This window comes from Aphelocoma coerulescens, chromosome 4 (genome assembly GCF_041296385.1).
Source record: "Aphelocoma coerulescens isolate FSJ_1873_10779 chromosome 4, UR_Acoe_1.0, whole genome shotgun sequence".
In the NCBI taxonomy this organism is placed as follows: Eukaryota; Metazoa; Chordata; class Aves; order Passeriformes; family Corvidae; genus Aphelocoma; species Aphelocoma coerulescens.
This window is the reverse complement of record NC_091017.1, coordinates 75573381-75600155: the sequence shown is the minus strand read 5'-3', so window position 1 is coordinate 75600155 and position 26775 is coordinate 75573381. Positions and strand designations below refer to the sequence as shown.

The window sequence follows — 26775 nt, the reverse complement described above, 5'->3', positions numbered from 1 at the left end:
ATACAACCCACAAATATGCTAAAAATACATGGAAATACAACCGCGGGATGATTGATTGTTGGAATCAGGCTTGTCTCAGGTTCACAGGGGCAAAACCACAACTGCACCAACACATTTCCTGATAGCAGCAGGGGGTCATTATAGAAATAAAGCCAGTTCATATTTCATTTTACCATATGCAGACAGTATTTTAACAGCCTTGGTTGATTTTGGAAGCTTCCTGACAAGTGGCTGTAACCAGTCCTGCTGGCTGCAGTGCTGCCTGGGGGTTTGGGAAACTCATAGCCCAGTCCAAAGTTAGAGAGCCAATTTTTCACAGTTAAATTCCCCATTGATTTCAGAGAAGGGTTTGATGGGGAAAATAAATATAGCTGGGCCCTCAGTTAGCATGGCATAAAGTACTTTTGCTTCGAACATGATCAGGAACCCAAAGAGATGAGGGGCTCTGCACCTTCCCTCTGCCCTTCCTGCTGGGTTTGTACATGGACACTCAACCCCTCAGGTCACTTGGGAGTTTCAGGAGGGATCAGGCCCTTGTGGGCTTGAGGCACAGAGAGAGAAATACGTGCATTTCTTTAAAGAAAGAGAAGCCTGGGTTTAACAGTGCTTGCTTGTTTGAAAGCTGTGGATGAATTTGCAGTGGCTTCAGGAAAAAAAGCAGTTGATTTTCAGTAAATTTTTTGTGAAACTGTCCTCTCCCAGTACATAATCTCATTGCTTTCACAGATGACATTATAGTCTCACTGAATAAAAATTTTGATGAAGAGGCTATTTCCATGTTTAATAATACACAGAATGAGATGTGCCAAATAGAGAAATAAGTTCTGACTCCTTAAAAATACTGTGAGTCAGGAAAAAAATATAAAAGTCACTCTTTACATTTAAAATTAATGGCTAAAACCTGCTATGCAAGAAAACAAATGATTTCTTCTGTGCCTGTTTTCTGCTTTATAAGCCTGCTGTACCCTTGTAAGAGTAGGTAGCACTTTAATGCTATGAAAAAGGAAAAAAAAACACCCTATGTTACATTAAAATACATGTAAAATTTTGGAATTGCTCATCTCTTGGTGGTAACCTGAGGATAGAGAAACATGTACAAAACATAGAAATGTCACCCACTTCATTATCCATAACATTTTATTCGCATGTAATGCTGTAGGAAGAAAATTTCAAGATGCTCTGCCTGATATTATAAAACTCCCTCATCGTCAATTAGTGTGAGAGGAGCTGGTGAAAAGATCAATCGGTTGCTTGTTCACATTCTGGAATGAAAAATCCAAAATACAAGGAAAGGAAGCCTTTATTTAAGGGCAGTCAGATTAAACAGCTGTGTGATTCTACATCATGAAATCACTGCTTATATCCATCAATGCCATTTTTCAGTCCTTACTAAGGAGGCTTCATCTGCTTCCAGCCTCTGCAGAGGTTTTGGGGTTGTTTTGTTAGTGAAGGCTGGTGGTGAAAGGGAGGGACAGGAGCTGGGCTTTGCCAGCACTTTGCTACAGGACCCAGAAGGGTGCCCTGAAAACTCTCTGTCTTACCCTGACAGTGGTTTTGCTCTTGAGCTTCACCACTGAGACCCAAATAATTGCTTTTGCTCTTCTCCGTTCAGCGTGGCACCACAGGGCACAAAACAAAGGGATCTTTGCTCTTGGCATAGCTCAAAACAAGCATAAAAGTGGGAAATGCAAGTAAAAGCCCTTAAATTTAGCACTTTTTTTTGGTCTTTCTTGTATTAAAGAAAATTCTGATGAGAACATTTTGGCAGTGTTTTACTTGTTTGGGTTTTGTTGGTTGCTTTTTTAGTGAGTCTTTGCAATAGGATCAGTTTTGATACAAAATACTTTTAGGGGTTGTAGCGCAGATTTTATGGATCTTACAGCAACTAACAAGTGAGCTGTACTTAAAAATCCTCAGAAATCCTGTCCTAGGGGCACGGTCAAAACTTCAGCCTTTCTGAGGTGCACTGGGTCCTTGTTGTACTGATGTCCAGTTACAGGTAGCACATTAACAAAAATAGAATTCCAGTGTCATGCTTCACATCTTCAGCAACATGATGTAAGTGAACATGTGCTAATTACAATGGGAAGCCACCTGGGTAATTTTAAGCTTTCTATTTTACGTGGCTTCTTTGCTCCTTGACTTTTCATTTCAACACTCAGCATGAAGAGAGAGGTTAAACTGTTGCATTTTGTATACAGGGAACCATTCATGTAATATACACCAGTCTGTAAAAACTGTAAATGCTATTTTTTTTTATTTTAAACAGTTTTCTTAGTTTACAAAAGATCAATAATTGGTACCTTTTTTACACTCTCAGATTCCTGAATATTGACAGATCTTCAAAGGGAGTATTAGCATATGAAACCTTAAGATTGGCTGTCCTGAAGGATTTTAAGACACGATAAAGCTAAAATATCAAGTCTCTCGGACAGCCCCTCTTAAACAATTTGGGCAGAGGTGCACGTCAGAAATCACCAGCAAAGCCCAGCAACCCCCCCCACCCCGTGCCACTGTCTGCCTGCACGCTGTTATTTGGTTGCACACTGTTTAAATCCCAAAGGAAAATCACACCTCGCATTCCCTCGCTGGCTGCTGGTGACAGGAACAAGATCCGTACTCATTAATGATCACCAGGGCTCCCTCAATGTGGTTGGGTTTGTAATCAACGTAATACTCCTGGGCTGACATGGCAGCCATTTGGTGCATGGTCTGTTTTTGCTTCTGCTTCCTGCGCTGTGTGACAAAGCACTGTCTTAGTTGCCTTAAGCCGGCTGGGAAGCACTTCCAGGAGACGTACAACACCAAAACCACGATGAGGAAGGAAAAAATCAGTGCCATGGTGCCCGTCACCACCTTGTGAATCTGCACGGCGTTCTCGGAGTTCTCGCCGGGTATGGTGATGGTGACGGCGTACGTGGTCCGATCCTCGTCACCGTCGGGCACGTCGTAGGTGGCGGTGGCCGAGCCATAGCCGAGCGTCTGCTCGCTGTTGTTGGTCACCGGGGAGAAGGTGTTGACGCTCGTGGGGTCGGCGTTGTCCTCGCACAAGTGAAAGGCGTACACGGCGTCCAAAACATCCTCGCCCTGGGCGTACTCGGGGGTGGCACAGAGCAGGTTGCTGTCGTAGCGACCCTGGAAGTTGCTCAGCCAGGAGGCCAGGGCGCAGACGTTCCGGCTGCAATCCCAGGCGTTGGCGGAAAGGCTGATGCTCGTGAGGGACTTCCAGGAGTCGAGGACTCGGGAGTCGATGTAGGTCAGCCGGTTGGAGTCCAGCTGCAGGGATTTGAGATGAGGTACACTTTCAAAAACGTGAGGTTCGATGTATTCGATTTCGTTGCCGGAGAGATCCATCTTTTCGAGTTGCCATATCCAGTCCAAAGTGTTTACTACGATGGTAACTTTATTCCTTCGCAAGCAGAGGGAGTGCAGGGAGATGAGCCTGGGAAAATGGGCTAAATTCACTTTCACCAAGTCATTGTGCTCGAGGTGCAGCTCAGTGAGTTTGAACAAGCCTGCAAAAGAGTTTCGAGCCAGGCTCTTTAACTGATTGTATCCTATGTCTAGAAACTTCAGGCTGCGACAGTCCTGAAAAATTCTCACTGGCACGAACTTGATGGCGTTCGACCGCATGTGCAAAGTTGTCAGTTTTCTCAGCCCGTGGAAGAGGTCAGGCTCCAAAGACTGTAGGTTGTTGTACGATAAATCCACACTGCGCAAGTTTGGCATGGGGCGGAAAGTGGTGTTGGGCAGTTGAGTTATTTTGTTGGAACTCAGGGTGAGCTCTTTAACTCGCCGCAATTTTTGAAAGGCATTCCCCTCCACTGAGCAAATGTGATTGTGATCCAGATAGAGCCACGTGAGCTGCATTAACCCTGTGAACTGTCCATCATGCAGCTCTGAAAGGCTGTTGTACCGCAGAGACAAGCCCATCATGCCCGACAGGTTGCGAGGCATCTCTGTGAGATTCAGTGATTCACAGTACAAAAGCCTGCCCTCACACCGACAGAGCTGTGGACACCCACTATTCACAGCTGGAAGCATTTTAGAAAAGATACCCAGCGTACACAATATCAACCCCGGGGGCTTCCTCAGCAGCCAGTTTAAACAGAGACCAATAAGAAGGAAATCCATTAGCAAGAATATTTCCAAATATGCTTGAGAATGTCCATTGAATCTTTTCAAATTCTACATCATATTTTATTTAAGGGAGGGAAAAAAAAAAAGGCAAACCAACGAAACAAAGCCCGAAAACCAAAGCAAAACAGCAAACAGAACAAACACAGAGGCAAATATTTCACTTTACAGCATGCAGGAGCTGTGCAGCATTAAAGTTCACAGACATTCAAAGGTAAAATGATAGTGATTTTGTTCATGTTAAATGCTGCAGCAAAGGAAAAAAAAAAAATCTTTCTTCATGAAAGAATTTAATTAAAAAGTGTCTTACCCACCCTTTTCCAGAGAGTGACAACCTCCATTCAGTTGCTTCCTTTGTGTTTGGACTAATTATATGCAGAGCTAAAAAAGACCCCTCTGTGCTACAAATTCAGTCCCTTTCAATGTTGTGCAAGGCTGGCAAGCTCACAATGTCTCACTTCGCTTCTGCTCAACGAGCGAAAGGCTTGTCCAGCTAGCTTTTGAGCTGCCTCCTAGGACCTGCAAGTTTCAGAACTATGTACATGAGCTTGATCTTCTCCTTCTCCCTCTGTCCTTTCCTCTGCAGTTAACACTGTGGCGTGAAAAAAACTCCAGACTCTTTACTAACGACTCCACAGGATTTGTCAATCTGTTTAATGTCCATCATTTGCAACGACCATTGACCGGCACAACCTTTACTCCAGAGAGAGGTTACCATTCATTCACTGACCGGCTAAGGGTCGCTTTATTTCCCATTCTTTGTTCGCTTTGCTTGTTAGGTGATGCTTAGAGCAGAGAGAGACAGCAAGAATCCCTTCCCTTCAGCTGAGCAGTATGTTGCTAGAGCATGCAGAGGCACCCAGTGTTCACTGAGTGTCGTAAGCTGCTCATGATTGTACGCCTGCACTGTGCATCTCAGACATGGGCAGATTGAAAAGGGGTGGGCATAAAACCAACATCGGAGCGAACCAGGAAAGTAATATATGCTCTTTGATGAAATGGAAAATACTTTAAGCCTATCTCGCCATTTCTCAAACAGGCACGCACACACAGCCGCACAAATCATCAAAAGCGAGGCAGTGCTAAGTAGGAAGCTTGAGAATTAGGATTCTTTCTCTTTTTTTTTTCGGATGCTTTTGTTTAAAGTCTGAATTTATAAGCTATTAGCCGGGAGAGGGAGAGACTCGATTACTTGGTTTGGGAAGGAATATGTAAACCAGTCTCTTTGGATTGCTTTTTCTCTCTAATTCCGATGATGAGATTTGCCTTTTGGAGTCTTGGGGTGGGGGATTGAGGGGTTTGAGGGGGTAAATGTGTTTTTTTTTTTCTTCTGACATTGTCTAAATAGAGCATGATTTGAGATTCTGTGCATTCTTTTGATAGAAATGCAGCCAAAGCTCTGCAAATAGGAATGTCTCGTTTCATATAAGCTTTAATTACATTTGGTCTTTTTCCATCCTGCATATTTTGTGTGTTCAGCACATGCCTTTCCTAAAGGATTTCTGTTTTTTTTTTTTTTTTCTCCTTTTTCTTTGCAGTGTATGCTACGGCACACAAAACTCCTATTCTAGCAGCATAAAGATTACTGTGCTTTTTGAATAAGATCAATGCATAGGTTGCTGTTACCATGTTGGCAGCATGCAAAGAGAGGGTTTCAAACCCCATTAGTTAATAAGTTTTGCAGATTGTGCTGGTTTTTGTTCCGTGTACCAAAAAAAAAAAAAAAAAAATCTTTGCTGGGTAATTTGCAGTCCTCGTTCTCTATGGGAAGCGCATCGTCAATGAGCTCTGTAATTTTTACTGACTGAAAAATGTATGGTACTTCTGTCAGGAAAACGCTGGCCATCTTTTCCTATTATGAAATAGAGTCTCAAGCCCGTGTGCTGGTGAAAGGGATCGGAGCTGACAGCTCCCAATTCTGCATCAATTCCCAATGAAGAAGTTCCACACGGAATTACAAGGATTACAGAAGATTGTGCTGAATTAAAGTGGACATCGGATGCAAAATGCTGGAGGGACAGGGAAAAACCATTGTGTTTGCTTTCTTTTTCACAGCTGTGTTAATTTAAAAGAAGTATCTTGTTTTGGAGGTGTCTGTTGCAGAGCTGATCATTGTGTTTGAGTGTGGCTGCTGTGACTGTGTGTTGGGAGAGATCAAGGAATGCAGTAATTTGATGCAGTAAAAGTTGCTTTGCAGAAGTCCTGGCAAACTTAAAGCTCTCGTGCATAAAAATAAAAACGTGTGAAGGAGATTCATTACTAATGTATTTGCCAGGAACAGTCTTAAATAAATTACAAATATAAACCACTTAAATTGCAGTTTCAGAACCTTGGGATCAATGTGCTTTTATGCTCCCTGTTCAGTTTATTTATATTTTTCGTCTCTTCACAGCATTTCAGTGGTCTCAAAGCAAAAATGTGATGCTTTAATAGTATACGAACCTCATCTATGTTTTAGTATTTGGCCACGAGAGCTGAAGGTAGTTTTCCTTTCCCCAGATCATGCTGTTTTATTCAAAGCAGGCTGTTTATGCAAGTGTCCACTGGTTGCAGTACACCTTAATTCTGTTTCTCAGTACACAAAAGCAGGGAGGAAAGCAGTGACAGAAGCGACGAAAGAAAGAGCATTGAAGCAGGAGAGACTAAAAAACCCCATCCAAGAATATATTCCAGATTGCCTTGATGAATATTTTGGTGCAATTAGCAGGGAAAAAAAGCCTAAAGGATGACTTGAGTTTAACAGATACTGAAAAAAGCTTCAAAGCACTGAGGTTGTGTCCCTTAAAAATCTGCAACCCTACAAGTCTTCATGGGGGAAGTCTTAATGCTTTCTCCCATGTGAAAATTTCAGGAGAGGTCTGCAACAGTAGCCCTGAAAATTTCAATTACATCTTCAAGGAAAGCTGCCATTTTCTGCAAATCAGATGATGATAATGATCACTTAGTTACCATTTAAATGCTATGTATAAAAAATTCCTCTAGATGAAGCTCCCTGATACATCATTGAAGACCTGAATATTTTTTTTCACTGCTTCTCCTTGTTATCACCTGGGATACAGCTTGGATCCCAACCAATGTGCCTATTCCCACACTGGCATATAATCCATTATCATTTGGTTTTCAAAGGCAGGAATTAGAGCAGACAGTAGCAAACCTATATAGCAGCAGCTGGAAGACTGACAACCAGAATTAGGGATCCAGAATTAATGGCCCTAAGTGCACTCTCTCAAAGCTCTGATGGAGGGCTATTGAATGAGAAACTCTGCTCTCATCCAAAACCTGGTTGTAGAAAAGAATCCAGGTAGTTCTTAAAATGAGAGACCTCAGTGTATGTTTGAGGCTGTGATGTTGAGACACAGTAGTGACCAAATTCAAGAACTGGGGCATCTGGAACATCTTTTGTGAATTGGTGTCCTACTGTATTTTTGCAATGTACCCTTTTTGCAATAAAACCAGGAATCCACTTTGAAGATGATTGTAATGCAAAGGGCTTAATTTCCACTGTCTGAGCTGTTATCACAGCCAAACTGTTAAGTTTACACATTTTCTGAAGTTTCAAAGCCTCTGGCAAGTCTCTATAAATTAGCAGATTTAAATTAGCTTTAATAAATGTGCTATTATAAAACATTTTAAGAATGGCAAACTAAGTTTGTATGTGTTTAAAGGAGCTTGATTAAATCAATGTAAAGTAGGTTACAGAAGAACAACATGAATAAAGTTTTAGAAAGTTTATCTGGGAAGCTGCTGCTTGTGGTCATGACAAGTGTAACTGAGTGGCAGTGATGGTCAGAATTGTCCAGGCTGAAAAAGAAAAGCACCTTTCAGTGTATTTGGTCTACACATTTTTAATATTGTGTTCATATTAATCATAGAATCATCAAGATTGGAAAAGACCTCTAAGATCATCCAGTCCAACCATTAAATGTCCTATATAACTTAACTGGCCTCAGAATAATTTCCTTCTTGCTAATCCCTTGTATATTCCTTTACTGTTTATGCCTGGATATTTCCCTTACCTTAATTTGCAGTCCAGGACAGATGGGGTTGGGACAGAGTGCATGAGATCAGAATGTGGCCACTGATGTCTAACTCTTCATGTGCACATCTTTTAATAAACCCACCAACAAAATACAAAAAGGCAAAACAAGGTATTAAATGCTGAGTATAGTTCTTCCTTTTGGCATTTTCTGAGTGGTTTTTATCAGAATAATAAAACTTGGTGCTCTTAGTGATGATTTTAATTTCCTTTCATGAATGGAAGGACTCAAACCTTGATCTTTGGTAGTCTTTAATTTTCAAGTGTGCTGAACCATGGCATTTTGTATAAAAGAAACATTTAAAAACAGAAAAGAGGGGGAAAAGATGTGACTTTTAAAGCAAACTAAATCTGTTATTTCTCTTGTATTTCTGTCTTGGTCATTCTGAATATTTATTGGCTGTCCCTTCTATATAGAATTTAGGATTTCAGCTGATAGGAAGTCCAGTTCTATAACATCTGTTTCAGTAGATATAAAAATGAGTATCATTATACAAGATTTTGACCAGAATACTCCTGGTGGCTCCAGATGTCATTAAATTTTCACAGCACCTGACAGATGCATTGGATTTGTCGCTACCTTTAAGTCCTAGAAATTCTTATGTAAATGACCTTATTGTTTTTGACAAGGTGATAAACATTTTTCTGTCTCATTGCAGTCATTCCGTCCTCATTATCCACATTCACTTGTGGGTGGTCATGCACAGCTCTAGAAGGTCGCTCACAGAAGAGACCCACGTGCAGAATTGTCAGTGCAGTGCAGAAATGTCAATATTTAGGACGACATATAAGGATATATTGTCCTAAAAATGATGTTAGTAAGATGAAGTAACTCTCTCCTCCATTCATTACTGGTAGACTACTTGAATAAGCTAAAACATGACTGACTCTCTTAAGTAACTGTGAAAATACCTATGGATTTCTGGACATGATGCCAAAACTCTTCACTGTTACTGGTTCTGAATGTCCAGGGGTAATGGGAAAAAGACAAGTAAAATTATCTTTTTGTGATTAATCAACACATGAAGGTCATGGAACATCCTGGCTAGGCAAAGACTGGAGTGTTACTGTCAAGTTAGCAGGTTGGTGGAACTGGTTTACAGGAAAAGTGAAAATTTAAACCTTGGGTTTTGATTAACCCTTGCTAATTTATGTCTCTAAAAGTGTCCTAGGAAGTTGTGGAGGAAGCACGTGTGGAGTGCAGTGATTAGAAAGTGTGAAGGTTTTCGTTGGTCCTGTTTGATTGGAAATCAATTAGTTCCACCTTCAGAAGTGCTAAGTGGGACACTCCACAAAGGTTCATCTCAAGACCTTCCCAAGCATTTCTGGAGGTGCCAGCAAATGAACTGCAATTAATTTCCATTTGCTTAAGAGCAAAGAGGGCCACAGCTTATCCACACACTTGGATACATCTGCTGTGCCCTCTGCTACTGTTGATAGTTCATCTGGGAGGGTTATTTTTTTTTTTTATAAACTCTGGTGCTAAACGGTCTTTTATTTGTGCTTTGGGGCTTGTTTCATCTGAAAGGTTCTGTTCTTCTGTGGATGTAGCTACTCCCAGATGTTGATGACATTGTACCTGGGGCTGGTCAGTTGGCTGGTTGGTTGGTTGGTGGTGTATTTACTTAGACTTACCAAGAGGTTGGATGAAGTGACAGAATAGCAGGATTGTTTAGGATTGTGAAGAATCCCCCCCTGTAGCCAGACTGTTTATGGCCCTAAACCCATCATATGTCCGTGTTTTACCAGCATTTTGGGTCCTTTTCCAGAATAACTTGTGTTGCTTGGGAAGTTGTAAGGTCTCACCTGGGGATGAAGGAAGAAGAATAGTCATTGTTAATACACTGCAGTAGCCCTTCTGATGCAAAACACTTCTTTCTTTTTACCAGTGGCAAAACTTGAGGGGCAGTGAACACTTCTTAGATTGCCACAGTGCGGGACATAGGGGAGAACTGGGAGGAATTTATGCAATCAGTTATTAAAAGCAAGGATGAACAAGTTAAAAGTTGTTCCTGGCAGTCTCCTGAAAAGTCTTTTTACAAGTGGATGAACTGCTCTTGGAAAATTTTCCCAGAGCAGAAAATCTGTTCTCAGCATTAGACAACAAGTTGTTCTTAATCCATTTCTAGTGCTCGTTTCCAAATGTGTTTTAAAGCACAACCAGAAAAGACAAAAAAACTTCATGCTGGCCTTTGTGGATACATTATTTCTAGAAGTACAGGTTAGTTATGAAGTTGGTGCAGGAATTTTGAAATTGAATAAAGACTTTTATTGAGTCCTATCACACAGGACACCATTTGAATTGACTCCAAAGAAAAACAGAATCATAAAATTTGAGGATGATTTGAGTTGGAAGGGACCTTTAAGATATCTCATTCCACCCCCTGCCATGGGCAGGGACACCTTCCACCAGCCCAGGTTGCTCCAAGCCCTTACAACCTGGCCTTGGACACTTCCAGGGATCCAGGGGCAGCCACAGCTTCTCTGGGCACCCTGTGCCAGGGCCTGCCCACCCTCACAGGGAACAATTTCTTCTTTAGCATTAACCTGCTCTTCTTCAGTGTCCTATCACTACAAAGGGGTTGTTCTGCAGAGAAACTCTGCTTTTCAGAAAACATTACCTGTAAATAATATATTTTGGAATGTTCTTAGATCTGACTCCTGGATTTACTGAGGACCTGAACAACAGAGACTGGGTCACGTAATTGTGGAAGTAGATGTCGGATTGAGCAGGGCACCCATGGGAACAGGCAGTGGCACCTTTGGCAGGCTGTGGTGTTCTCAGTTGTGTGTGCTTCTTGGTGAATTGTGGCAAACATGGAAGACAGGATTTTGATGTTTTCATCCTCCTGCTCCGATGATATCTGTATTCTGAAGGGAAAACTCAGGATAAAATGCGTTGAAATCCTGGTTGTGTGTGTATTGCATCTTACAGGGAGATTAGAGGGCCTCTGGATCATTAGCTCATAGACAGAATTAATAGTGCAGAAACCAGGTTGAAGACTCATATTTCAGATAGAAGTCATTGTGATTTTTGCAACAAGATGAGGGTTTGTTGACTACCTGCAATATTTATGGTTTCATTACGTCTTATTTGCAACTGATGTAATGTCTAAGAGACATAATCATGGGTCAGGAGTCTCAGAAGGACATCTTTAAAGGCATAACAAAAGATAGTCATGCCTTCTAAAAAAAAAAAGAGAATAACCTGACCTTCTTTTTTTAAACCAACTTAAAAATACTCAAGGCATTACTGAAAAGTTTCATATGGTGGAGGAGGTTTGTGTGTGGTGTATGTGTAATCTTAGAAACTCAGCTTTGCTCAACAGCTAATTTAATATTGTGATCTCCAATGGCAGTCTTTGAGATATGCATTCCTGACTCTTGTTTGGTTTTGTTTCAATATATTTTGAAGACTTTTCATGTCATATAAGGAAGAAATTTCAAAGTAGTCACAAGTTTGTGTTACTCTGTTACTTTTAATAAATAGATAAAAGCACAGCAAATTCTAATAATGTACCCACAGATCCTGAATTTACCAGGATTTTAGAAAGAATATGCCAAATACATTCTCTAAATCTGTACAGTAGTATGAATCTAAATTACCCTGCCATTGTATATGTTTTTAAAGGTGAAACAGCAGATTTGGGGGGCAAACAGTAACAAAGCTTTAGGTTTCACTTCAACTGTGTTTCATAATCACATTCCCTCTCCAACTGCTGTAATTTTGAATCTTTAATATTCCTGTAAAATGAAGAGCTTATTGTTTCCTAAGACTCAATTTATGTTTTAAATGAGTGGAAAGATGCGTAATCAACTTGAAAAGGCAGGAAAATATCATCCTGTTTTTCAAGATAGAGGACATTTTACTGAGTGTTTTGAATTCTAGAGACCATTTTTAAAGAATGCTTGGCTTCGTTCTACTCTTTTTTTGTAGTGCAAATTAATTATGATTTGACAAGAGTATGCTTGATTTTCTTCTTCAGATTTGGTGCAAAGCCAAGCTTTATTAGTTAGAGCTTTTAAATCAAAACCAAAGGTCAGTATCTGTGAAATGCCTGGGCTCAAGATATATTGTAGTTTTTCTCCCATTATTCAGGTTTTTTTTTCCTACGAAAAGGTTTTATGTGTTTAAATGGATGTTGAGTGATGCACGCATGGCTGTGGACAAATAACCACTTTTCATGATTGCATCAGTAATATTGTGGCAGCAATCCTAAAAATTTGGGAAACCATTGATGTGAAACTCCTGAATGATCCCCCCTTCATGCTTGGTGTGGTCTGTGAATTCTGGCTAGGGTTGTTGTGTACCCAGGGGACACAGGTAGGGGACAAAAGGTGATTAAGCAACCCACAACAGTGAGTGCCAGACATGCCAAAAATCAATCCTGGAAGCAGGTCCAGACCCTCACTTTGCTTCTTTTAATTGTATCTCATTTTTTTGCTTGTTTTGTGCCCTATTTCTTCCTACATCTAGAGTTGTTACTGGTTTTTGTTGGGTTTTATTGTTTCCAGTTCTTAATTTCAGGGGTTGTCTCTTCCTATGTCCCTGCATAATGCCCAGCATGGACTATCTTTTGATCAGAGAATCACAGCACAGTTTGGGTTGAAAAGGACCTTAAAATCATCTCATTCTGACCTCCTGCCATGGGCAGGGACACCTTCCATTGTCCCAGGTTGCTCCAAGCCCCATCCAACCTGGTCTTGGATACTTCCAGTGATCCAGGGGCAGCCACAGCTTCTCTGGATGGCCTGTGACTCATAGTCAAGGATTTATTCTTCCCAGTATCCCATCTATCCCTGCCCTCTGGCAATTTGAAGCCATTCCCCCTTGTCCTGACACTCCAGGCCCTTGTTCCAAGTCCCTCTCCAGCTCTCCTGGAGCCCCTTTAGGTAAAGGGACTCTGAGGTCTCCTTGGAGCCTTCTCTTCTCCAGGTGAACACCCCCAGCTCTCCCATCCTGGCTCCATACGGGAGGTGCTCTAACCATAACGAGTATTACAATAATCAGCACAGTTCTGGGGTTCAAGGCAACAAGTGTTGCACAAGAATTCAGTGTACTGCAGTGCTTCCAGGTATGGTATCTGTATAATGAAGTTTCTGCAGCCTATTTTGCTGCTGAGCTTGAACCATGCACTGACATCAGCAGAACTCTTGCAGCTGTTCCCACGAGGGTCATGAACGCAATGAGTGGCAGAAGACACTGAAAATGTAGGTGGGAAGAAGCTTCCCTAGTGCCAGCAGGCTGAAGTTGGGTGGTAATGGCTTCTTTACCTTCAGCCCAAGGATAATCAGTTCTGAAAGCATTCATCCTTTGATCTGTGCTGCTTTTCCTTGGCCCTCACTCTGCAGGACCGTGGAGCAGCGTCTGCAGCGCTGCAAAGCAGTGCTGACCTTGGGATACTTCCCTGAAACACATTCAGAGGCTTCTGAGCTGTGTTCTCTGTCTGGATTTGCTGGCACCGTTGTATCCATTAAATACTGATTAGATTTAAGAAATCCAAGAGACCAAATAATGCTATCATCTGTTCCCTACTTATCTTAATAATATTGCCAGTAATATTACAATAGATCAATTCTAGGATATTCTATTCTAGGATATTCTATACCTAATCTGGTGCAGGGAAACAGGGACAGTGCCCTTTTTTGTTTCAAAGGCAGAAGAAAACCATTTTATTTATTGATTTGGCTTTGTTATATTGCCTAGAGATGAGGGTAAAAATAAAAGCTACTTTCAAGGACTGTTAGAGAAATACATAATTTTTCATAATGTTTAATGAATTGCTTACAGTACTTGTTTTACTTAAAACTGCAATTAAAGATCACCCTCTAGTCAAAAGAAAACTGTGATAAGAACGTGACTTGAAACTGGGCAGAACATTTTCTAAAGCCCTTTGGGAGTAATTCCAGTAATTATTCAATCTGACGTTTTCCAGAGAAATAACTCTTTATCTATGAACTCCATTAATCATAATAACACAGTTCACATGTCAGATACTTCTCTCCCGTCACTTAATACTCTCCATTTAGTAAGAGACTAATAAACATCTTCACTAAATATGAGAAAATACTAAACTACTTGCAGAAAATCCTGGTCTATAGGTTTGGTCTTGTGAGGTGGGATGTGATCTGTTGATGTCTGCAAATACCTTGAATTTACGGGCTGCAGCTGCTGTTAGCATCCAGTCTCCTCCTCATTTGTGTCATTTCAGTCACAGCACTGTCAGGACACTTTTGCTTTCTTTTCTCCTCTAAACTGCCCTGGAGAGGTTTGGTTTGTCTGTTTGTCCAGCTGTAAACACTTGTTGTATGAACTTTCTTATCTAAGTAATTGGTCCTTTGCAAGACCTGGATGTAGGAAATAAAAATTCTGCTTTAGATCATCTGCAAACACAAGAGTGAATACTTTAATACTTTTTTTCTGATGTGAACTTACTACACATTATTGGAACAGCAGAATTAATATGGAGTAACTGTCTTTGATGATAAGCAGCTCTAAGAAGATTTGTGTTATATTTTTCTGTGTTTCATCAACTGAAGGTATCCCTAAATATTATCTTGTGTTAAGAAGTGGTGGTTTAAAAATGCAGTGGTGATTAGATGCCCACATTTGAAGAATTTACAATTCTCTCCTTTTCAGATTCTGACATTGTTTTGTGCTTTTGAAGCTGGCAAGTGCAATTATCAGTGTTCTGATGAGGAGTGATAAATATAATCTATTGCTGAATGTAGATAAAAGACGCAGGGAAATAAGATTGGTTTGACACAGCCTCCTTGTGCATCTTCCGACTTCTCAAGAGCTGAGTGGAGAATAATTCTTTGTCTTTGGAGATTTCACTTTATAATATTTAATTGGGTTTTGTGTGTATGGTTTTTTTTTTTTCTGGAGCCATTGTGACGCACCTGGACTGTTACTGTGACTAATGCTTGAAATTCAGGGTTTTTGCATGGCAGTTGTCATTCGTTGCACATTCCAGTAGATGGCAACTCCAGTCTTCCTGACATTTCATCTCCATTCAAACCAGTAATATTTTCTGTGCCCCCGCCCCCCCGCCCCTGCATCTTGTCCATATAAATAGCTACGAGTTTCACAGAAACGTGAGTCAATATTACTTTTATTGAAATTACCACATAGTATCTGATTTCAACTCAAACAGTACCAAAAAGAGAGATGATAAAAAAAAAAGGCCTGTAAGCTCCAATCCTCCTGGATCATAAAGCACACACTGATTCCCCTGTAACTTTAGAAAAATATTTTAGGAGTTTTCATAAAAAGGATTAGTACCCCAAACTTCTTTTTATTTGTTGTTGTGCACATACAGCACACTGGCTTTAAGTTTTGTGGTCTGGCTGTGAAGTGTATCTGCCCTTGATTAATGCTAAAGTATTTATTTTTGCTGTGCATGGTAAACACTTGATTAGACCTGTAAAAATCTGTACATTTGTGAACTTCATAATGAAACACCTGGATACAGTTTTTTTTGGGTGAGGGCAGGAGTAGGCCCAGGGGTTCACTGCGTGGTTTAGCCATGGGAATATTCTCCAATTTCCCTCCTGCCCAAAGCACTGCCACACTCAGCCCCTCTTCGTTGGGCTCTTATTCCCTCCCATCAATTGTATTACCAAAGCACCAGTGCAGAGGAGCCTATTTCTGGTTTTTCCTCTGCTGACTTTCACAACTTCAACACTTGCCTGTAGAATTTGAAGCCATAAAACAAAGCATCTCTCTGTGAGTGAATGCCAGACATCAACCACAGGCACAAAAGATTGTGCTCACTCTGCCTGGGATGGAGACTAAGGATCATAACAGTCACACAAAGGGTCCTTTCTCTATCTCTCTTTATCAAGACTGTAGTTTAATTTTCAAACCACTTCCACTGTGTCTAGCAAGGTTTTATTTTGAGGTTGATGGTTAGAAAGGGACAAATCTAACTTAAAAAGAATACAGGCTAATTACCAGGGTTTTTTTACCTACTTCATCCATAGAAAATTTTCAATAATCTCTTGAGAAACTTTCAATCTGCTAGAGTCTGTAAAATTTTTCTATTTCATACTAGCTCTTACAGCCACAGAAGCAAACATTTCCTGTTTAAAATAAACTGAAGAAAAGTTCTAAAGTAGAGCAATGTTTAAGGCCAGATTTATATGTTCACACTTTTATTGGTTTAGTAAAAACCTTGATTTTCAACCCAGACTTGATTAGTCTATGGATATTTTTACTTCACAGAAACAGTATTAAAATAAATTACACTCATATAGGACAAGCAGAATATTGGTCCATTTAAGCCTGACTGGTTTTTATGTAACAAATTAGTGAGCAAGGTAATTAAATCTCTTTTGGATGCCTGTTTCATCTCTGGAAGGAATCCCAAGAACCTCAGAAAACTGACTTTCGGGTTATATACAGGTCCTGGGTCTATAGCAGCTAAGTGGCTTGTTTCTCATTATCGCATTTAGTGCTGCAGAAATGACTCCACCAGGGTCTTTATTAAAACTTGCTTAAGGCCAGCATTTTCCCTTGGGTCAATAATGACTTTAGAGGAATGGATGTAGAAGCTGGATCTGTTCTGGAATGAATTGTGTCTCATTGGGGCCCCCAGGCTAGTATTTCAAATTCGCCACCAGGCACTTCATCAAAAATTCTGTTCCAGCATTGGAAAGACCTTGTTGCTCCTATTAGGGAGTGCAGAGCATATATTTGTGGATCTTTCCCTGCACCAAAACTATATGGCTCTATCTTTTTCTCTGCTGAAACCCCACTGAATTGCCACCTGCATCAGTGAAGATGTGGTTTAGAAATGTATCCTAAAGATCTCGTGCATTGGGGAAGGTCATTGCCAGTTATTTCCAACTAAAATACGGAGCATAACAGAGCATTGAGTTAACTGCTGGTAAAAGCCATTCAAATCCTAGACCTCCTGGTGGGAGCAGAGTAGTTATGAGAGGGGTATTAAATATCATTGCTTCCTGCAAGTCCTTGCTCATGAATAATCCAGATATTGCTTATCACTGCACATCATGGAATCACAGAATGGTTTGAGTTGGAAGGGACCTTAAAGTCTCTCTCAGTCCACCCAGTGCCATGGGCAAGGACACCTTCCACTATCCTACATTGCTCCAAGCCCCGTCCAACCTGGCCTTGGGCACTTTCACAGATGGGCTAGCCCATGATGCCTTAGGTTTTAACTTATATTTTTCAAATCCTGCACTGCCCAGTGTGTAACTCTGAAGTTTCTTGTAGCCTGTTAATTCCTGCTCTCTCATGCTAGGTAGACATAACAAAGCCTCTCCAGGCCTGCTCTCCAAGGACACCCAGACTGTCCTAGGCCCAAAAAGTACAACCCAAAGAGCCTCTCAAGGGGGGGTAAGCAGAGGGGAAATTACATCATTAAACTGAAGCTTTAATTGGAGAATTAACCCTGCTATGCAAATGAACCAAACCTATAAAAGTCTGAAGAACTCGTGACCTGTCGTCCATCTCAGGGTCCATCTTGGCAGTAGCCTCTGGCCCCCAGCGGGTACCTTTGAAGGCCTTTCAAATAAATACCTACTTTTATTCCCTTACTCCTGTCTAGTCTCTGTGTCTAGGAGGCCACCTAAGGCATCAGCCACAGCTTCTCTGGGCAACCTGTGCCAGGGCTTCACCACCCTGTCCTGGTCTCAACTTACTCCCTGCCTGTATCTCAGCTATTGGGAGTAAAACTTCCTTATGCTCAGGAGGGAGGATAAATGTTCCCAGTATTCACAGGCTGCCCTATATAGCCAAGGAGAGGACATGAGGAAGTGGGATGGAAAAATCTAGCTCGACCTGCAAGGAAGAACAGTCACCAAAGGGCTGTTGGGGTTTTACCCCAGCCAGAAACTGAGCACCACACAGCGACTTGCTGTCACCTTCCCCACTCCTGCTGGCTGGGGTGGGAAAGAGAATTGGGGAAAAAAAATAAACTTTGTAAAGTTGAGGTAAAGACAGTTTATTAGGACAGCAAAGGAAGAGATAATAGTAGTAGTAGTAGTAGTAGTAATAATAATAATAATAATAATAATAATAATAGTAGTAGTAGTAGTAGTCAAAACAAGTGATGCACGGTGCAATTGCCTGCCACCCACTGACCAATGCCCAGCCCATCCCCAAGCAGTGATTGGCCCCTCCAGCCAACTCTGCCCAGTTCATTCACTGGGATGATGTGCCATGGTATGGAACATCCCTTCAGCCATCTCTGGTCAGCTGTCCTGGCCATGCTCACTCCCAGTTTTTTATGTGTTTGCTCTCTGGCAGAGCATGAGACACTGGAAAGCCCTTGATTTAGAGTAAGCACTGCTGAGCAATAACTAAAACATCAGTGTGTTACCAATACCATTGTCATCCTAAATCCAAAACTCTAGAAAATTAACTCTATCCCAGCCAAAAACCAAGACACATGCTCATAAATATTTCTTCCTTAAAATTTGTGTCTCAGTCATATGCACAAGTATTCCTGAAACATGCAGTAACTCAATAAATAAAAAAAATGGTGGGGATTCTTTTCTAGTTTGTAAAATCTTCTCACGTTGATGATCAGATAAAATAAAATATTGACTTAGAATAAGATCTTTAATTTGTGAGTCCAAACCCAAATTGCTGGTTTCCCCTTTGCTGGTCTAATTTTAAAACATGATCATGTGACATTTACAAAATGTAGTAGTTTGAGAGTGTTTGTTGTCTTTCAGTGCTTTACAGACTGAGGTATCCATTGAAATGCAAAGGTGGTTGATACTAAAAGAGATTGGTAGTGGATAATAGGCAGACAGGTGTTTGGCTTTCCTTTGTGCTTGTCAAGGACAGTTCCTTGGATAGCTCACAAGCACATTCACATCCTCATTTTTTCCTGCTGACTGGATTTTCCCTGAGTGCTGTGTTCAGAGATTGCAAATGAGACATTACCTAAGAGGCCCCATCAAAATCTGGAGCAATGGTGGATGTTACGATGGATATTGCACTCTAACTGCTGTGTCTGTAGCACAATATTAAATATAAATAATTGCCTTTATATGTACAGTGAAACTTCCCCTATAACCATTTCCATGGTTTATTTCTAGCCTAACAACTGCAGGAATTGAAAAAAAAAAACCCTACTTTTGCTATATACCATACATCACACTCCTTACTCTTCATTCTGAAGTAGATTTTCCAGATGTTTCTCTACAAAACAGAATAGAGTAGTTTTGCAACTACAGGAGACTCTAAAAATATATTTACTTTCTTGCAATGTGTTTATTTTCTGTGGAATTTTAGAAAATACCATTTTAGATAACATCATGTCAAGGCTAACGGAGTAAATTCTGTGTATAGTTAAGTTTTGCTTGACAGTTTATAAAGCTGAAATAACATTTCACATAGTGGGAATTAAAAAAAAAACACCCTCATATGAAATGTGTAATCCAGTCAGTTTAATCAAAATATCAAGAAACAGAAAAATATTTATAGGTGCAGTAAGTTTAGAATCATAGAATCATTTAGGTTGGAAAAGCCCTTTAAGATCATGCACCAAGGCCACTGCTAAACCAAGTCCACAAGATTCATTTCTCCAATGTTGCACTTAATCCCTAAGGAAAAAAAAATACAGAGTTTTAGTCAATGTGTAGGACATCATCTTTTGCAGAAACACCATTTAGTTTCCCCTTTAAGCAGTAAAGATACAACAGTGGAGCTATTTTAGGGGCTTCTTTTATTTTAATTTTTAAAATATTTTTACTTGAAGTCTAAAATAAAGTTTCAGTGCTGAGCTTTTTTAGAATATGGAGAATAGACAGAGTTTAAGAGCATGTGTTCAGATCTGCAGGTCCTCTGGAGCTGAAGTGGATTCTCACCAAAGTCTTGGGATGGGGATTTCTGAAGTACCTTTAAAACTTTGAGTCTCAACCCTGACAGTATTTTAGAGCCTCCTTAGAAATAATGCTTTACTGGGAGGTTCCCATCTAGCCCAGTCTTCTTAAAGAAATTTAAACCCCCCTGAATAAGAGTTTAAAAGTTGCTCAGCTCTGTTTAGCACGATTCTTTCTATCTGTTATAGCTAGGCAAGGCATTGCTTTATAAATCTTCTTAGTCCATGGAAGTGCAATGGATTTAAGAAATCACCTGGTCCATGTCTGTGCTCGAAGGCAGTATTTGTGTGGTCATTCCTGACACATCAGCTCCTCCTGAGGGCTCTGAAGATTTCTCAAGGAAAAAGGTTCTTTCCCCAGAGGGTGCTGGGCACTGCCCAGGCTCCCCAGGGAATGGGCACGGCCCCAAGGCTGCCAGAGGTCCAGGAACGTTTGGACACCGCTCCCAGGGATGCCCAGGGTGGGATTGCTGGGGTGTGTGTGCAGGGCCAGGAGCTGGATTCAGTCATCCTTGTGGGTCCCTTCCAGCTCAGGATACTCTGAGATCTGTAATTCTGTGATTCACTTCTCAAATTCCGAGAGTTTAACAAGCCCAATGTGCCCAGGCTTCTCCTGCTGGGGGAGTCTCATGCTGATCTTTGGTAACTGCTTCTGATCTGTTTGGGATCCCTCCTAAAGTGTCCCCGTTTTCTATATACACAGTGCCAAAACAAACCCCACGGTGCTGAAGCTGAGACCTTGCTCTCCTGGCTGCTGCTGGGTTTTCCTGCCAGAGAAGGCACCTGCCTTTGTGGCAGCTGGGTGACACTGATGGCTCAGTGTTCCTCCTGTGATGTGCAAGAGCCCGTGGAGCCTTTCCTGCAGATTTTCTATAGAGCTGCTACTTGTTCTGGGTTTTATCGCTGTTATTCCTGACTGAGTGAACATCTTGCACATGACCCTGTTGGAATAGCATCTGTTCCTTTTTTTTTTTTTTTTTTTCCCTTTTTGAGGACATAAGTGTGATTTGTCAGAATCATTTTGGATTTTTGTTGTACTCTCCTGAGCACTTCCAGTGCTTCTCAGCTTGGTGTCACGTCCAAATTTAATAACCATATTCCATGTGCTATCACCCAGGTCATTAATGATGATATGAAACATTGATGGACCCAGAAAAAAACCTCTCTTTGTAATTTCTAAGTGAATTGCTGTAGGTACCAAACTCATTATATAGCATGCATAATTACATTATGTTAATGAAACTGTGTAAAGAAGGAAGTATCTGCATCAAACACTGGTGATGGGAGAACTCACCTACACCAAGATTTCCTTTTCTCTCAATTTTTGCCTGAGTTGAAGTTACCTGACTGTGCCTCGGTACCATCTGAGGCTCACGAGCAGGACACAGGAAGAACAAAATAGATTTTCTCCTCTTCTACAGCTGAGTCCTGTAAGGAAAAGGAAAGAGTGTTTAGATAACATGCACAAGCAGTGCACTGCATATTTCATTCCTCTGCCTGCCCAGAAAGTCTGTAGAGTACAAATAAACTAATTTAAATAAGGAAATTTGCAAGAACTCACAATAAAAGGGATTTTCTTCATCTTTGCTCTGATCCCACAGGTGCCCACACAACTGCAGCTCCCATCTCCACCATTTCATTGTGTAACAGCCTTTCCCCCAGAGCTCGAGAATTGTAAGCATTCACTTAAATGCACAAATCACTTTGTGCTGAATTATGTATTTCCTCTAATTTTATTTTAATATGAAATAAGATTCTACTATTTTAAATAAATACATCTTCTCATTTCTAGCTGTAGAGCTTCTGTGAGAAGACTAGCTACATTAATATATTGTCTCTATGAGCTCAGTATAACATTTGAATTACTGATTACCTGCATTATGTGTAAAAATTGATGGAGTTGGACAGCTGTGCTCCTGAGGACTCTCAAAGGCATTAACTACTGCAGTGAAGGCCTGGAATATATTGTGTGCATTAAGTTGCAGGTATATTTGCCTGCCTTAAACCTCAGTTTGTCTTCCCTGTTAGTCAGTGACCATCTCATATGCAGTGTATATTCAACTAGGAGCCCCTTTGGTTTGCTGAGCTGAAATAAAACTCTTGTTATTTTTTTCCACAGTGTTATTCTCCTGGGCATATACCCAAAGAGGTTTGGTTTGGTTTGGTTTGCTGGGATGGTTATTTACAAGCCCACACACATGCAGTAAATGACAGGCTGATAGGAGTTTTTTTTGTTATCTAAACTGCATTGCCATGAAACTTTGGCTTGTGTGGAATAATCTATTATATTATTTCCTACAATTTATTTGACACCTGTCCAATACTCTAGGCACTTCCAGCTATCTAAAGTACATCTGCAGCGTCCAGTGCAATGGTATTTTTGCACTTCCAGTATTTTTCTTTGCATCATTTATCTTCGAAACACCTGCATGAAATATTCCTGCTTATAAGTAGGTAGAGAAGGTAAACAAAGACTGAACAGAACAAACACCACACAGGATTCCTATGCTGAAGCAGAGATTTTGTGCTTCAGAAATCATTAACTGACACTGTGGGCATCCAGCCCTTTTCTTCTGTAGCTTGTTGCACAAAACACATCCTGCTCAGCTCACCCCCACACAGAGATTTGGTTTTTCATGCCCACGAGGTCGTAATACCTTAGTGAGGCATGGAAAGAAAAAAGAACAGCTTGTCCAGAGCTGGCTTTTACTTTTGTATTTCTCCTTCCTTTATTTGTATCTCAAGTTTTTTTTTCATGTAACCTGCCTCTCTGAAGGGGTTCACTGTCACACATGGGCTGATGACACCCAGGCTCTCACATGGCCCCTCTCCCAGCCCTTGCTGAACCAGATGAGTTGTGCTGTTTTTCCAGACACTCCTGCCGTGGGGTCTGGAAAAGGCTGGCAGCAGGTTCAGAGCTATTCTGCTCTATCCTTTTGACACCACAGGCTTAAAATCTCTGTGGAAGTATTCCACTGAATCATGTTACAGTTTTTAAATGCTCAGTATAATACAAAATTTCCCTCAGTGCAGCTTCAAATCTCATGTCCCTTATTAAATGCTGTGGGGATTTTTTTCCCAGGGTGGTAAAATCTGTTATCTCTATTGCTAATTATGATCTTCTCATTTTATCTTGCTGCTACTCCTTCCTGCAGGACATGAGTCCTGCCTTGGTTCAGGTGGTTGCAGCAGGACATGGCCACATGCCAATGGCTACACAAGCTGGTGGTGGTGTATTTTCTGCACCTGAGCATCAGCTGTGCAGAAGCATTTGCAGAAGAAATCTCAAAGGCAGATCTGAATCCTAAGGCCTTTGGGATCTGTGTGTCCCTTGAAACACTTAATGCAGAGTGTGTCTCATTTTGCACTGCGTCTCATGAATTACAGATAAAGGAGTGAATCTTTGTAATATAATCTTTGGAAATATTTTGTTTGCCTGGACCCACCTGTATCACAGACACGGGGAAAGCTTGGCTGGGAGGAGGTTTTGACACCACCACCTCCCAAAGAGCCATTTTACCCTGCAGATTAATGTGTTATTGGGCCATGACCTACCTTCCTTGTGGGTTACAAGTTCCCCCCTCAATACTTTCTCCCTAAGCTCCCTGTTCTGTGTCCCATATTTTGGTTCCTGAACCAGTTCAGATCATCTGGCCAGAATGGAATCTCAGAGCTGGCACTGGACACAACTTCACAGGACTTGCCATTTTAAGGCAGGAACCACTGACAATATTTGCAATCCTTTCTTCTCTTCTGTGAATCTCAGGCATTTGTGTGGCCAGAAAAGCTGAGCTGGTCAAGGCACTTTGGCTCTTGGTGAGGGCCTGGGTTAAAGGATGGCTTGTAAATGGAGAGCCAGGAATTACAGCTGGATTTGAAAGGCAGGAAGGTAGTGGCTGTGAATTTGTGAGGTCGAAATGGTGAGTACTGAGAGAGGAGAGAAAAGAGAGGCAGAACTGACTCGGAAGGATTTCAAGCAGATATAGAAAAACACAATATTGGAAAAAAAGCAGGGGAAAAACCCCATAAATTTACAGGTACTGATATTGTGACAAAGTGTAAATTATGTGATGGGACTGGTAGAAATGTTAGTTTTGAGACAAAAGTTGGGCAAATATATATGCCTAGTAATCTAATATTTAAAATCTTGGGAGAAAAATGTGCCCAGTACAAGTGGTGCTGGTTCTGATGAAGCTGTCAGCAGATCTGAACAGTTCTGAAGTCTGTTACAGACATACAAAGACCATATTCATTGGTTTTACTCAAAGCAGAGAGGAATTTAACATATGGAGATATAGTTTAACCTGCTTAGCATATGGAGAAAACAGTATAATGCAAATTTGCTGCTACCTTTGTACATTGCCTAATAATTCAGGAAGTTGAGTGTGCAATTAAAATTAAAATCTGTGAACATAAAGATGCTCAGTATCCTTGGAATAAGGAAAAAAAAATGAGGGTAGTAACAGTGACAAAGTCTAATAGTGGAAATTTAAAATGACATTTAAATTAAATTCTTGCCTCTGTTTGTAAATGTGGCAGTGGTTAATGGGGTTTGGGTCAGTGCAGTGTGGTATCCTGATGTCAGCACAGGCAGGAAATTTGTTCACAGCACGTTAAGCAAGAGGTTCTTGTGAGTGGTGGGGGTGTCCCTTGGTCACCAGCACTGGATTTAAATGGGATGAAGGAGTTAAAGCTGTGTCTGTAGGCACAGAAAGCCAGGCTAGAAGTCCTTTTCTGTTCCTCATGAGAAGCTTCACAGAGCTGATTCGGGGCTTCTCTTGGAACCCTCCAGAGCACAGAGGAGGTTCATACAAGCGGAAAAGGTCACATAATGCCCCAAAGAAATTGCTCTGCATTGTGTAATCTATAGGGGAAATCAGGAAGATAGAACTTTGTTGTTGTTTTTTTTTCTTCCCTCTCCAGAAGTTTACCCTACATTTCTGTTTTGAACAGATGTCTTCAAGAAGTGTGTGGGAAATTTCCAGGAAAGTCTCATGCACTTGAATTTTATTATGTTTCTCAAGTGCGAGAATAATTTCAGAGATGACTGATGCTATTATTTCATTTAATTTGCAACATTTTGTGTTTCAATTCCTTTTATTGAGTTTGCACAAATACAATTAGCTGTTGTACTTATTACTGTGCTAAATCACTGATTAAAAAAGAGAATATATAGAATTTCAATTTTTTAATATTTTCCTAGGCTTGTGAAATGTTCCCTTTTGGGTTGTTTTGTTATTTTTTAATCTTTTCTAGCATTAATTGATATTCATGTGTTTCTGTGAGGGCACAACATTCAGTCCCTCTGTCCAAAATAAGCCTTTGTGTTGATGCTGTATGGCAGGAGATTCTGAAGGCTGAAAAGTCAATTGGTCCAAAAATTTGGGGCAGCATTGAAGAAAAAAAGTGGAAGCAGTGAGTCAGAGGAGAGGATTTAAGTGGGATATTTTGATTTACTGCATTTACAGCTTAACAAACCAGGAGGTGTCTCCACAGGAGCCTCATGGGCTTTTCAGGTGTCACAAGTCCAGAAGTTATTTCATGGGTGAACAAGGATGACTTGGATGAATGAGGAGGCAAAGAAAACATATTGAGCCATGGGTGCATCTCAGCCCAGGGAACAAAAACATTGTTCTGGAACCAGAGCAATTCCTGGGCAGACACAGGTGTTCTGCAGAGTACTGACAGTCTGTCAGGGGAAACCGAGATTATTTAGTGGGTGTATGGAAAGAGGGGAACGAAAGGAGCATGAAAAGAATTGTGACTCTGTTGTAAGACAAAGCATGAGCCAGGCAGTCAATTTGAGACTGTTTAAACAGACAGAAAGTCAACAATAAACATTAGAACTGCCACTTAAAGGAGCAAACCTTGAACCATACTTTTGAGGTGGGCAAGAACAAGGAGAAAAGATGTAAGAATCTACGAACTGGAGGGACAAAGGACTGAACCCTACAGCCTGAAATGAGCCTCTGTGGCAGTATTATTCCTAATTTGCCCTTTCCCACTCACCACAATGCCCATTCCAATCAGGCTCCTTGGCTTGGGAGCTGTGAGTTTGAGGACACTGACCTTGATGGAGGGAGTTGAGTTTCATTCTGGAGGCGTGTCTCTGTGCTTATACATATGCATAAGGATTTGCATGTGTTTGTGCAACATAAAATAAATGTTAGATAGCGTTTGCAGCCTTTGCTGAAGTGATATAGAGGGAGTAGGTGGCTACTGCCCCAGAACGTAGAAGGGCTTTGATGATGAAGTAGGAGGATGGCAAATATTATTTATGTTTTGTGCTTGCTGTAGCTAGCTCTTCTGTTTTCATATCTCCAAATATTTCAGTTCTAAGTTCCCGTATCTTCGTTGCACGCAAAATATTCCTGATTTTGTTTTAATAAAGGAAGTGTCTAACTGATGGGCATGCATGGAGATATTTGAAGCACAGTATCTTAAGACATAAAACCAGAAGTCAAAAAATGTAACAAAAATACTTTTTCTTTTTTTTTAAAAAAAGGATTTTAAGCAGCATTCTTTTGTTTTCATGTGTCTATTTCAAACTCTTCAGAGTGCCATTACTGTATCTATGGATTTTATCTTTATTAAGTTCAGTACAGTGGGCTAATGCCATCTGAAAGGGATGTAAAGAGGGGAATCATCCCACAAGGGCAATCAGAGAATAATTTTGGAAAGAAAGTAAATATCCAAATCTGTTAAAATTGCCCTGTTATATTTATAATGTGCACTCTGGGA

General features: G+C 40.8%; 2 protein-coding genes across 7 annotated transcripts in view; one reads left to right on the top strand and one right to left on the bottom strand.

Annotated features, from left to right (window-relative positions):
* Positions 1-26775, top strand: part of CTNNA2 (catenin alpha 2) — a 463984-nt gene that overhangs the window by 303506 nt on the left and 133703 nt on the right. The gene's annotated exons all lie outside the window — the stretch shown is intronic.
* LRRTM1 (leucine rich repeat transmembrane neuronal 1) lies at positions 2569-4172 on the bottom strand. The gene has a single exon (XM_069012266.1). It carries the CDS (start codon positions 4132-4134, stop codon positions 2569-2571), a length of 1566 nt encoding a protein of 521 aa, XP_068868367.1. The 5' UTR covers positions 4135-4172.

Bases quoted from the DNA above. Each gene is read 5' to 3' on its own strand.
- LRRTM1 (XM_069012266.1), bottom strand. From the start codon at position 4,134: ATGGATTTCCTTCTTATTGGTCTCTGTTTAAACTGGCTGCTGAGGAAG.